The sequence below is a fragment of the Salmo salar genome, chromosome 15 (assembly GCF_965601325.2).
Source record: "Salmo salar chromosome 15, fSalSal1, whole genome shotgun sequence".
In the NCBI taxonomy this organism is placed as follows: Eukaryota; Metazoa; Chordata; class Actinopteri; order Salmoniformes; family Salmonidae; genus Salmo; species Salmo salar.
The window spans coordinates 71459717-71473901 of record NC_138305.1 but is presented as its reverse complement, the minus strand read 5'-3'; the positions used below and the strand labels follow the sequence as shown (position 1 = coordinate 71473901).

The following is a 14185-nucleotide window of genomic DNA, read 5'->3' as shown; positions in this document are numbered from 1 at the left end:
CATGTCCATAATCAAATACCGTCATGCATTTTCATTCACACACACACCTACAGAGCATAGCCTACATGGCAACACACACATCGACTTGAGCCACACCTGATTAATTCTGGTGCAGTTTGACTGCTAAGAGTTTGGACCATGGGGCCCTGTCTGCATGCTGCATTGAGAGCTGAACATACAAGCACATAACCACCATGTGCTGTGCATATTTAATGTGTGTTTAATAATTAAAAAGCCTATTGAAAGATTCAAGACCACTGCATTGTGTGCAGACAGAGATGCTCTTTAAACATCGGGGTCATCCATCAAGATGAGAGACGGTAGACTAATGATGCACAGAAACCCACCACAGAAATATGATCCAAACTGCATATACGGCTGCTTTCCCTCTAGCCTGAAGACATCTGAGCGGGAGAATATAGGCTAAAGCATTTTGAGACGCAGAAGCAGGCTAATCTCTGTCCCTTGGTGAGAGACAGTGTAGTTTTACAGGAGGTCATATTCCATGGTACTCACTGTATTCAAGCCTAGGGTGGGTTTCCCCCATAGGTTAGTGCATGTGATACCGTAACTCAGTGGTTCCCAAAGATTTTTTTTGATTTTTTTTACTCTTGAAAGTTGTAACACTAGACTGCACTAGTAGAATCCTCTCATGTCATTGCATTGTCAGAAATGTCCAGATCAACTAGCCCACGTCAGCTAACGTTATTTAACTAGGTTTTTTTAGCCCATAGAAATAGACGTGGCGCAAGATGTTCCCAAATGCTGGAAGAGGGGTCTGTGATAAAGTTTGGGAACCCCTGTTGTAACTGACCTTTGACCCCTGTGAGTCGGAGAAGCTGTGATAGTGGCAGTCGGGGGGGAGGGGGTCCTGGTAGTCAGAGCGTCTGTCTGCCGTACATTATCAACGCCTCCCAGTCCAAACCACGGCTGCTAGAGATGGAGACAGACCCCCTCTGAAATACCCCCACTCCTGCCCACCAGCTGACGCCCACCCCCAAACTTCCAGGCTGCCATCTAATTGCCCCTCAGTGCAACCCTTTCCCCAAATATGCCTCTGACCCTCCCTGTTCATGTATATCCACACCCTTTAGTGAACACCTAGTCCGCTAGGTCTGTCAAGGAACATCAGAGCACTCTACCATGGCCTCCTTCCCTACTGTAACTGCTCCCCAGACAGGTCTGCCCACATCTTCCACCCCTAGTAACCCTCAAACACACACACAAAACCAGCCTCCTACACACAAATGTCCACCACAGACCGCCTCAAACACAGACACATTTCCATCTTTTGAGTAGTGCAAAATGAATACTTATTTTTTTGTTGAAGGGATGTCATGAAATAGAATACACGAAGAGGAACAATTTTAAGCATATTGTAAATTAAACAAGCTGCTTTAGGTCAGTATCTTTTTTTTAATTGGACCATCCACATCCCTTATCTTATATTTCACTTATAAGCCCTAATATACATGACACTCTTTATTATACGAGTACTAGGTAACATTTAACCTTTAACAAAATAAACGTAAAAGGCTGTATATCTGTGTGGCCTGTTATTGTTCATGCTGTCACTCCCCCTCATTTCCAGTTCCAGCTCCTGCCCTTCACGCCTTCTGTGTCCTCCACATTTCCCTCTACTCCTGCCACCCTCTTCCCACCATCATCTATAGAACAACTTTCCTTCTGTGTCCTCCACATTTCCCTCTACTCCTGCCACCCTCTTCCCATCATCATCTATAGACCAACTTTCCTTCTGTGTCCTCCACATTTCCCTCTACTCCTGCCACCCTCTTCCCACCATCCTCTATAGACCAACTTTCCTTCTGTGTCCTCCACATTTCCCTCTACTCCTGCCACCCTCTTCCCACCATCATCTATAGACCAACTTTCCTTCTGTGTCCTCCACATTTCCCTCTACTCCTGCCACCCTCTTCCCACCATCATCTATAGACCAACTTTCCTTCTGTGTCCTCCACATTTCCCTCTACTCCTGCCACCCTCTTCCCACCATCATCTATAGACCAACTTTCCTTCTGTGTCCTCCACATTTCCCTCTACTCCTGCCACCCTCTTCCCACCATCATCTATAGACCAACTTTCCTTCCGCGTCATGAAAAGTTGCATGCGCAGTTTGTCATCAGAAACCTCTGCTTACTTACAGTCGTGGCCAAAAGTTTTGAGAATGACACAAATATTAATTTTCACGTCTGCTGCCTCAGTTTGTATGATGGCAATTTGCATATACTCCAGAATGTTTTGACGAGTGATCAGATGAATTGCAATTCATTGCAAAGTTCCTCTTTGCCATGCAAATGAACTGAATCCCCAAAAAACATTTCCACTGCATTTCAGCCCTGCCACAAAAGGACCAGCTGACATGTCAGTGATTCTCTCGTTAATACAGGTGTGAGTGTTGACGAGGACAAGGCTGGAGATCACTCTGTCATGCTGATTGAGTTTGAATAACAGACTGGAAGCTTCAAATGGAGGGTGGTGCTTGGAATCATTGTTCTTCCTCTGTCAACCATGCTTCCCTGCAAGGAAACACGTGCCGTCATCATTACTTTGCACAAAAAGGGCTTCACAGGCAAGGATATTGCTGCCAGTAAGATTGCACCTAAATCAACCATTTATCGGATCATCAAGAACTTCAAGGAGAGCGGTTCAAATGTTGTGAAGAAGGCTTCAGGGCACCCAAGAAAGTCCAGCAAGCGCCAGGACCGTCTCCTAAAGTTGATTCAGCTGGATTGGGGCACCACCAGTACAGAGCTTGCTCAGGAATGGCAGCAGGCAGGTGTGAGTGCATCTGCACACACAGTGAGGCGAAGACTTTTGGAGGATGGCCTGGTGTCAAGAAGGGCAGCAAAGAAGCGTCTTCTCTCCAGGAAAAAACATCAGGGACAGACTGATATTCTGCAAAAGGTACAGGGATTGGACTGCTGAGGACTGGGGTAAAGTCATTTTCTCTGATGAATCCCCTTTCCGATTGTTTGGGGCATCCGGAAAAAAGCTTGTCCGGAGAAGACAAGGTGAGCGCTACCATCAGTCTTGTGTCATGCCAACAGTAAAGCATCCTGAGACCATTCATGTGTGGGGTTGCTTCTCGGCCAAGGGAGTGGGCTCACTCACAATTTTGCCTAAGAACACAGCCATGAATAAAGATTGGTACCAACACATCCTACGAGAGCAACTTCTCCCAACCATCCAGGAACAGTTTGGTGACGAACAATGCCTTTTCCAGCATGATGGAGCACCTTGCCATAAGGCAAAATTTATAACTAAGTGGCTCGGGGATTTTTGAATGACTACCTCATCTCTGTACCCCACACATACAATTATATTTAAGGTCCCTCAGTCAAGCAGTGAATTTCAAACAGATTCAACCACAAAGACCAGGGAGGTTTTCCAATGCCTCGCAAAGAGAGGTACCTATTGGTAGAAGGGTAAAGAATGTAAATAAATAAGCAGACATTGAATATCCCTTTGAGCATGGTGAAGTTATTAATTACACTTTGGATGGTGTATCAATACACCCAGTCACTACAAAGATACAGTTGTCCTTCCTAACTCAGTTGCCGGAGAGGAAGGAAACTGCTCAGGGATTTCACCTGGAGGCCAATGGTGACTTTAATACGGTTTCAGATTTTAATGGCTGTGATAGGAGAAACTGAGGATGGATCAACAACATTGTAATTACTCCACAATACTAACCTAAATGACAGTGAAAAGAAGGAAGCCCGTACAGAATACAAATATTCCAAAACATGCATCCTGTTTGCAATAAGGCACTAAAGTAAAACTGCAACATTTTTGGCAAAGAAATTAACTTCATGTCCTGAATACAGAGTAGAGGTCGACCGATTAATCGGAATGGCCCATTAATTAGGGCTGATTTCAAGTTTTCATAACAATCGGAAATCGGTATTTTTGGACGCCGATTTGGCCGATTGTTTATGGTTTTTTTAGACTTATTTAACTAGGCAAGTAAGTTAAGAGCACATTCTTATTTTCAATGATGGCCTAGGAACGGTGGGTTAACTGCCTTGTTCAGGGGCAGAACGACAGATTTTTACCTTGTCAGCTCAGGGATTCAATCTTGCAACCTTACGGTTAACTAGTCCAACGCTCTAACCACCTGCTTTACATTGCACTCCACGAGGAGCCTGCCTGTTACGCGAATGCAGTAAGAAGCCAAGGTAAGTTGCTAGCTAGCATTAAACTTATTTTATAAAAAACAATCAATCAATCATAATCACTAGTTAACTACACATGGTTGATGATATTACTAGTTTATCTAGCCTGTCTTGCGTTGCATATAATCGCTTAGGTACACGTTGCTCCAACCATAAACCAATGCCTTTCTTAAAATCAATACACAAGTATATATTTTTAAACCTGCATATTTAGTTAATATTGCCTGCTAACATGAATTTCTTTTAACTAGGGAAAATGTGTCACTTCTCTTGCAACAGAGTCAGGGTATATGCAGCAGTTTGGGCAGCCTGGCTCGTTGCGAACTGTGAAGACTATTTCTTCCTAACAAAGTCAGCCGACTTCGCCAAACGGGATGATTTAACAAAAGCGCATTTGCGGAAAAAGCACAATCGTTGCACGACTGTACCTAACCATAAACATCAATGCCTTTCTTAAAATCAATATACAGAAGTATATATTTTTAAACCTGCATATTTAGCTAAAAGAAATCCAGGTTAGCAGGCAATATTAACCAGTGAAATTGTGGCACTTCTCTAGCGTTCATTGCACACAGAGTCAGGGTATATGCAACAGTTTGGGCCGCCTGGCTCGTTGCGAACTAATTTGCCAGAATTTTACGTAATTATGACATTACATTGAAGGTTGTGCAATGTAACAGGAATATTTAGACTTAAGGATGCCACCCGTTAGATAAAATATGGAACGGTTCCGTATTTCACTGAAAGGAAAAACGTTTTGTTTTCGAGATGATAGTTTCCGGATTCGACCATATTAATGACCTAAGGCTCGTATTTCTGTGTGTTTATGATATTATAATTAAGTCTATGATTTGGTAGAGCAGTCTGACTGAGCGGTGGTAGGCAGCAGCAGGCTCATAAGCATTCATTCAAACAGCACTTTCTTGCATTTTGCCAGCAGCTCTTCGCTGTGCTTCAAGCATTGCGCTGTTTATGACTTCAAGCCTATCAACTCCCAAGATTAGGCTGGTGTAACCGATGTGAAATGGCTAGCTAGTTAGCCGGGTGCGCGCTAATAGCGTTTCAAACGTCACTCGCTCTGAGACTTGGAGTAGTTGTTTCCCTTGCTCTACATGGGTAAAGCTGCTTTGAGGGTGGCTGTTGTCGATGTGTTCCTGGTTCGAGCCCAGGAAGGAGTGAGGAGAGGGACGGAAGCTATACTGTTACACTGGCAATACTAAAGTGCCTATAAGAACATCCAATAGTCAAAGGTATATGAAATACAAATCGTATAGAGAGAAATAGTCCTATAATTCCTATAATAACTACAACCTAAAACTTCTTACCTGGGAATATTGAAGACTCATGTTAAAAGGAACCACCAGCTTTCATATGTTCTCATGTTCTGAGCAAGAAACTTAAACGTTACCTTTCTTACATGGCACATATTGCACTTTTACTTTCTTCTCCAACACTTTGTTTTTGCATTATTTAAACCAAATTGAACATGTTTCATTGTTTATTTGAGGCTAAATTGATTTTATTGATGTATTATATTAATTTAAAATAAGTGTTCATTCAGTATTGTTGTAATTGTCATTATTACAAATAAATAAAAATAAATACAATTGTAAAAAATTGGCTGATTAATCGGTATCGGCTTTTTTGGCCCTCCAATAATCGGTATCGGCGAAAAAATTAAATCATAATCGGTCGACCTCTAATACAAAGCGTTATATGTATGGGGCAAATCACTTTGTACCACTTTTTATATTTTCACGCATGCTGGCTGCATCGTGTTATGGGTATGCCTGTCATCGACAAGGACTAGGGGAGTTTTATTCCATTTCTTTTATCCTAAAAAACTACAAAAATTCAACTTTCAGCAGGACAATAGCCTAAAACACAAGGCCAAATATACATTTAACAAGATTACATAGAATTTTCCTGAGAGGCCTAGGTACAGATTTGACTTAAAATGGCCTTGAAAATCTATGGCAAGACTTAAATGGCTGTCTTGGAATGATAAACAACCAACTTGACAGAGCTTGACGAATTTTACAAAGAATAATGTACAAATATTGTACAATCCAGGTGTGCAAATGTCTTAGAGACTTACCCAGAAGACTCACAGCTGTAATCGCTGCCAAAGATTTGGCCAGGGTAGGCCGTCATTGTAAATAAGAATTTGTTCTTAACCGACTTGTCTAGTTAAATAAAGGTAAAAGAATTCAAACATTTATTGATTCAGGGGTGTGAATACAGTAGGGGAGAAAAGTATTTGATCCCCTGCTGATTTTGTACATTTGCCCACTGATAAAGAAAGGATCAGTCTATAATTTTAATGGTAGGTTTATTTGAACAGTGAGAGACAGAATAACAACAAAAATATCCAGAAAAACGCATGTCAAAAATGTTATACATTTATTTCAGTTTTTCTGGATTTTTTGTTGTTGTTATTCTGTCTCTCACTGTTCAAATAAACCTACCATTAAAATTATAGACTGATCATTTCTTTGTCAGTGGGCAAACGTACAAAATCAGCAGGGGATCAAATACTTTTTTCCCTCACTGTACTTATGCAAATTAGATATTTGTATTTCATTTTCAATAAATTTGCTAACATTGAGCGCTGTGAGTTCCAATTCTGGGCTGCAGCCGCGGAGGCTGTCCTCGATGTGTTCTGCCCCGGCAACACCGAGACGACAGCCCACGATGACTCCACCCACAGCAGGCCGGTCCAGGACGTAGTGGGTAGCAACATTGGCGATGGAGCAGCCGTGGCCCCTGGTGACCGTCTCCAAGGCAACCAGCAGCTCCTGGAACAGCCCCCATCCTCCACAGCTGTCAATCACGTTCTTGTACTTACTGAGGGAGGCGGTGTTGAGCTCTGCCCTGCTTGTAGGCTCTGCCTTCCCTAGATAGCGCTCTGAGAGTAGACCACCGGCTGAGAGAGAGAGGGGGGACAGAGAGATGGAGGTTTAAAAAGATGGAGGGGGAGGGGGAGGGGGTGGATACAGAAAGAGAGAAATGGTAAAGATCAGGAAAGAGGAACAGCAGGAAATACATAGAATAGGGTGAACAGGGGGGCAGAGAAGCAGCTTTGTCAGTCTGGTCTCCATCTTAGAACTCCACCATTTTATATCACTACACCTCACATGGCAAGAGAGTCAATATGGAAAGTATTTCTGAAATCGCTAACACAAAGAAACTGACAATAACCGGTCAATGAGGTTGCAACAGTAACTGTGACCTAGCCTGGTCTATAGATCAGAAGGGTTGGCTAAACCACATACAGACCTGGACCAGGCTAACTGGGATCTAACCCAACCCTTCACCACTGACTCTCTCAGTGCAGTGGCTCAACCCTGATAATCTAGAGCAGCCAAGTAGCTCCAGTAGGAGTGGCTGTGATGACCTAATCCCCCATGACCTCTGACCTGTCCTCACCCAGAGTTCCATAGGTCAGTAGCTGGATGCCGTGAGACAGACAGCCTCCATCTAGGCAGCGGGCCGCTGGTCGATCAGGGAGAACTGCACCTGGAAGGAAACATTACTGGACGTTGATGTAGACCAGTGGTCACCAAACTTTTCGTAGTCAATATCACTTTCGCTGTCAAAAAGCAAGCAGACGTATACCGCTCAGATTCTTTTTAGCAACTTGACTTTAAAAAAATAACATTAACCTAATAAAAACAGTTATGTAGGAATGAGGTTTGTGCAGTTAGTAGGCCTAATACATTATCACAGCATATTGGCTATATGCCTGGCCTGCCAATATTGTTCTTCTCAGACCATATTATACACTGCTCAAAAAAATAAAGGGAACACTTAAACAACACAATGTAACTCCAAGTCAATCACATTTCTGTGAAATCAAACTGTCCACTTAGGAAGCAACACTGATTGACAATAAATTTCACATGCTGTTGTGCAAATGGAATAGACAACAGGTGGAAATTATAGGCAATTAGCAAGACACCCCCAATAATGGAGTGGTTCTGCAGGTGGTCACCACAGACCACTTCTCAGTTCCTATGCTTCCTGGCTGATGTTTTGGTCACTTTTGAATGCTGGCGGTGCTTTCACTCTAGTGGTAGCATGAGACGGAGTCTACAACCCACACAAGTGGCTCAGGTAGTGCAGCTCATCCAGGATGGCACATCAATGCGAGCTGTGGCAAGAAGGTTTGCTGTGTCTGTCAGCGTAGTGGCCAGAGCATGGAGGAGCTACCAGGAGACAGGCCAGTACATCAGGAGACGTGGAGGAGGCCGTAGGAGGGCAACAGCCCAGCAGCAGGACTGCTACCTCCGCCTTTGTGCAAGGAGGAGCAGGAGGAGCACTGCCAGAGCCCTGCAAATGACCTCCAGCAGGCCACAAATGTGCATGTGTCTGCTCAAACGGTCAGAAACAGACTCCATGAGGGTGGTATGAGGGCCCGACGTCCAGGTGGGGGTTGTGCTTACAGCCCAACACCGTGCAGGACGTTTGGCATTTGCCAGAGAACACCAAGATTGGCAAATTCGCCACTGGTGCCCTGTGCTCTTCACAGATGAAAGCAGGTTCACACTGAGCACATGTGACAGACGTGACAGAGTCTGGAGACGCCGTGGAGAACGTTCTGCTGCCTGCAACATCCTCCAGCATGACCGGTTTGGCGGTGGGTCAGTCATGGTGTGGGGTGGCATTTCTTTGGGGGGCCGCACAGCCCTCCATGTGCTCGCCAGAGGTAGCCTGACTGCCATTAGGTACCAAGATGAGATCCTCAGACCCCTTGTGAGACCATATGCTGGTGCGGTTGGCCCTGGGTTCCTCCTAATGCAAGACAATGCTAGACCTCATGAGGCTGGAGTGTGTCAGCAGTTCCTGCAAGAGGAAGGCATTGATGCTATGGACTGGCCCGCCCGTTCCCCAGACCTGAATCCAATTGAGCACATCTGGGACATCATGTCTCGCTCCATCCACCAACGTCACGTTGCACCACAGACTGTCCAGGAGTTGGCGGATGCTTTAGTCCAGGTCTGGGAGGAGATCCCTCAGGAGACCATCCGCCACCTCATCAGGAGCATGCCCACGCGTTGTAGGGAGGTCATACAGGCACATGGAGGCCACACACACTACTGAGCCTCATTTTGACTTGTTTTAAGGACATTACATCAAAGTTGGATCAGCCTGTAGTGTGGTTTTCCACTTTAATTTTGAGTGTGACTCCAAATCCAGACCTACATGGGTTGATAAATTGGATTTCCATTGATTATTTTTGTGTGATTTTGTTGTCAGCACATTCAACTATGTAAAGAAAAAAGTATTTAATAAGATTATTTCATTCATTCAGATCTAGGATGTGTTATTTTAGTGTTCCCTTTATTTTTTTGAGCAGTGTATTTCAAACTCGAGCTTTGATAACAAAATAGATCAGTTGGTGTAGCACTTGCGAGGCACAGCTGAGCATAAATTGAAATAATTTGCTTTTTTATTTTACTGGACTGATGGTACCTGCATCTGATGGTCATGGTGCTTTCATGACAACTGGGAACTCTGAAAAAACGAGGTCAAATCATGATGTCAGTGAAATTTAGGTCGGAAAGTCGGAGCTCTCGAAAGATGCCAGAGTTTTTCCCAGTCGGATCTCGTTCACTGGTCAAATCAATGGTCACTTTAATAAAGGAACACTAATTACTTTTTTAATGTTCACATACTGCTTTACTCATTTCATATGTAAATACTGTATTCTACTGTATTTTAGCCAATGACACTGACATTGCTCGTCCAAATATTTACATATTTCTTAGTTCCATTATTTTACTTTTAGATTTGTGTTATTGTTGTGAATTGTTAGATACTACTGCACTGTTGGAGCTACAGTAGGAACACAAGCATTTCGCTATAACATCTGCTAAATATGTGCATGTCACCAATACATATAAAAAAATTGAGTTCCCAGTTGTATTGGGTGTTTCTCACAGAGCTGAGAGTTGTCCTGAGAAACATTGCTTTCAAGTGGTTTTAATTGGTGGGTGTGATAATACAGTATGTACGTGGGCGCCTGACTTTGTATGAAAGTGGGGGAGAAAAAATACAATATAATTTAGAATAGAAAAATATATATACACAGTACCAGTCAAAAGTTTGGACACACCTACAAATTCAAGGGTTTTTCTTTATTTTTACTATTTTCAACATTGTAGAATAATAGTGAAGACATCAAAACTATGAAATAACCCATATGGAATCATGTAGTAACCAAAAAAGTGTTAAACAAATCAAAATATATACAGTTGAAGTCGTAAGTTTACATACACTTATCATTCTCTCTACTATTATTCTGACATTTCACATTCTAAAAATAAAGTGGTGATCCTTGTTTTAACCACTCCACAAATTTCTTGTTAACAAACTATAGTTTTGGCAAGTCGGTTAGGACATCTACTTTGTGCATGACACAAATAATTTTTCCAACAATTGTTTACAGACAGATTATTTCACTTATAATTCACTGTATCACAATTCCAGTGGGTCAGAAGTTTACATACACGAAGTTCATTGTGCCTTTAAACAGCTTGAAAAATTCCAGAAATTGATGTCATGGCTTTAGAAGCTTCTGATAGGCTAATTGACATCATTTGAGTCAATTGGAGGAGTACCTTTGGATGTATTTCAAGGCCTACCTTCAAACTCAGTACCTCTTTGCTTGATATCATGGAAAAATCAAAAGAAATCAGCCAAGACCTCAGAAAAGAAATTGTAGACCTCCACAAGTCTGGTTCATCCTTGGGAGAAATTTCCAAAGGCCTGAAGGTACCACGTTCATCTATACAAACAATAGTACACAAGTATAAACACCATGGGACCACGCAGCCGTCATACCGCTCAGGAAGGAGATGCGTTCTGTCTCCTAGAGATGAACGTACTTTGGTATGAAAAGTGCAACTCAATCCCAGAACAACAGCAAAGGACCTTGTGAAGATGCTGGAGGAAACAGGTACAAAAGTATCTATATCCACAGTAAAACGAGTCCTATATCGACATAACCTTTAAGGCCACTCAGCAAGGAAGAAGCCACTGCTCCAAAACCGCCATAAAAAAAGCCAGACTATGGTTTGCAACTGCACACGGGGACAAAGATCGTACTTTTTGGAGAAAAGTCCTCTGGTCTGATGAAACAAAAATAGAACTGTTTGGCCATAATGACCATTGATATGTTGTTTGGAGGAAAAAGGGGGAAGCTTGCAAGCTGAAGAACACCATCCCAACCGTGAAGCACGGGGGTGGCAGCATCATGTTGTGGGGGTGCTTTGCTGCAGGAGGGACTGGTGCACTTCACAAAATATATGGCATCATGAGGCAGGAAAATGTTGTAGATATATTGAAGCAACATCTCAAGACATCAGTCAGGAAGTTAAAGTTTGGTTGCAAATGGGTCTTCCAAATGGACAATGACCCCAAGCATACTTCCAAAGTTGTGGTAAAATGGCTTAAAGACAACAAAGTCAAGGTATTGGAGTGGCCATCACAAAGCTCTGACCTCAATCCTATAGAAGATTTGTGGGCAGAACTGAAAAAGTGTGTGCGAGCAAGGAGAACTACAAACCTGACTCACTTACACCAGCTCTGTCAGGAGAAATGGGCCAAAATTCACCCAACTTATTGTGGGAAGCTTGTGGAAGGCTACCCGAAACGTTTGACCCAAGTTAAACAATTTAAAGGCAATGCTACCAAATACTAATTGAGTATGTAAACTTCTGACCCACTGGGAATGTGATGAAAGAAATGAAAAGCTGAAATAAATCATTCTCTCTACTATTATTCTGACATTTCACATTCTTAAAATAAAAGTAGTGATCCTAACTAATTTTTACTAGGATTAAATATCAGGAATTGTGAAAAACTGAGTTGAAATGTATTTGGCTAAGGTGTATGTAAACTTCCGACTTCAACTGCAGCCAAGGAGGTCTGGGAAGAGCAACCGACCCCCCTGCGCAGTGTGGTGGAACACGTGGAAGAGATGGAGAGGATGACTGCGATTTGGCCAGTGGTGAGGGAGCACATGGCCCAGGCGCAACGCACCCAGGAGCGCGTATACAACCGGGGGGTCCAACCACGAGAGTTCCACCCGGGTGAGAAGGTCTTGGTGCTGATCCCCACAACGGAGAGCAGATTCCTGGCTACATGGCATGGGCCCTACGACATCGTTGAGCTGGTAGGCGACGTCAATCATAAGGTCAACCAACCGGGGCGGAGAAAACCCCTCCAACTTTACCATGTGAACTTACTGAAGAAGTGGCACGGACAAGAGGCGCTGTGCGTAACGTGGACCCGGCCACAGCAGACCCCGCCCTCTGTCGAGGTTGCCATGGGGGAAGACCTCAGCCGGACCCAATGACAAGAGCTCAGAGAGTTGGTCCAGCAGAATACGGATCTCGTGGAACTTAATATCCACACACGTCCAGGAGAAAAAGTACATAAATGGCCCTACCGGATACCAGAAGCCCGGAGGGCTGCGGTCCAGCGGGAAGTGATGCTAGAGATGGAGGTACTGGAGGAGTCCCACAATGAGTGGTCTAGCCTTATAGTGCTGATACCAAAACCGGACGGAACCGTCCACTTCTGCAATGACTTCTGGGACCTGAACGAGGTCAGTAAATTCAATGCCTACCCCATGCCCCTGGTGGATGAACTGATCGACCGCTTGGGGAAGGCAAGATACGACAGCACCCTGGACCTGACGAAGGTGTACCCTGGACCTGGCAGCGGCCTCCCGGGAGAAGACTGCCTTCTCCACCCCGGGGGGGCTATACCACTACCGGGTACTTCCTTTCGGGCTCCAAGGGAACCCAGCGACCTTTCAGCGACTCATGGACCGCGTCCTGCACCCGCACTGTGAGTACACTGCTGCTTATTTGATGACATAATCGTGCACAGTGACAGTTGGTAGTCCCTTCTCTGTAGGTTACAGGCAGTGATGGATGAGCCAAGGGAAGCGGGGCTGACCGCGAACCACCACAATTGCAAGCTGGGCTACGCCGAGGTGGAGTACCTGGGCTATCAAATCAGGTGGGGAAATGTGAAGCCCCAAGAAAAATCACAGCCATTAGGGAATGGCCGGTCCCCCAAACCAAGAGGCAGGTGAAGTTGTTCCTGGGGTTAGCAGCCTTCTACAGTCGATTTGTACCTAACTTTGCCGCAATAGCTTCTCCCCTCACAGACCTAACGAAGGCACGCCTACCCCAGATGGTGCGATGGACATAGGACACAGAGGCGGCGTTCCAGGCCCTGAAGGATGCGCTATGTTCGCACCTGGTACTCGTCACCCCGCACTTCTCAAAACCCCTCCTGGTCCAGACAGACGTGTCTGACACAGTGGTGGGGGCCATCTTGTGTCCACCCAGGCCCACGCCCCTGGGGCATTGAACAAGAACTGTCAACCCAGGAGGTCTACCCCGGGGGTTGGTGATAGAGGGGAGGTATGTGCCGTGACGTTTGGTGAATGCAGATGCTTCTGAAGCTGAGAAAAAGGAGTTGGCATGTGGGAAGAGTCTGACTTTTGGGAAATACCAGTTAAAGACAAGTAGGGTTTAAACTGAATTAAGACTACCAAAAGACAAAAGCCTATTTAGACCCAATCACCATCTCATCAAAGTAAATTACTAAATATAGTCCAGTTTGTAACGTTCTCTATGAAATGGGCTTTGAAATGTGTAATTCAATGTAGAAAGCTTCGAAATTACTGATGTGTCCATTTTAAAGTAAAAATGTATTAAAATGTTGATGACGGTAGTATGATAAACTAAAGAAAACATACATTTATCAAGTTTGAGATTTTTTTACTTTTTGAAAATAATCATATTAAATCGACCAAAATACCAAGAAATCTCAACAAACCTCAAAATTGATAGGTAGATGCAAAAACGTAATTTCAGCCTGTGGTGCATGGCCTTAAACAACACACCACAAGTGAGTAGGCTACATACGTTACAACAAATTGTGAAGAAACAGAATAAGCATGAAAA

At 44.0% G+C, this 14185-nt stretch overlaps 1 protein-coding gene across 1 annotated transcript; it reads right to left on the bottom strand.

Moving 5' to 3' along the window:
• Window positions 1-389: 389 nt before the first annotated feature.
• LOC145860823 (uncharacterized) lies at window positions 390-12224 on the bottom strand. Its single transcript, XM_082961494.1, is given in 5 exon segments — window positions 390-404; window positions 6800-7122; window positions 7626-7670; window positions 7673-7715; window positions 12147-12224. Coding segments are annotated over 5 exon segments (504 nt in total).
• Window positions 12225-14185: the final 1961 nt, after the last annotated feature.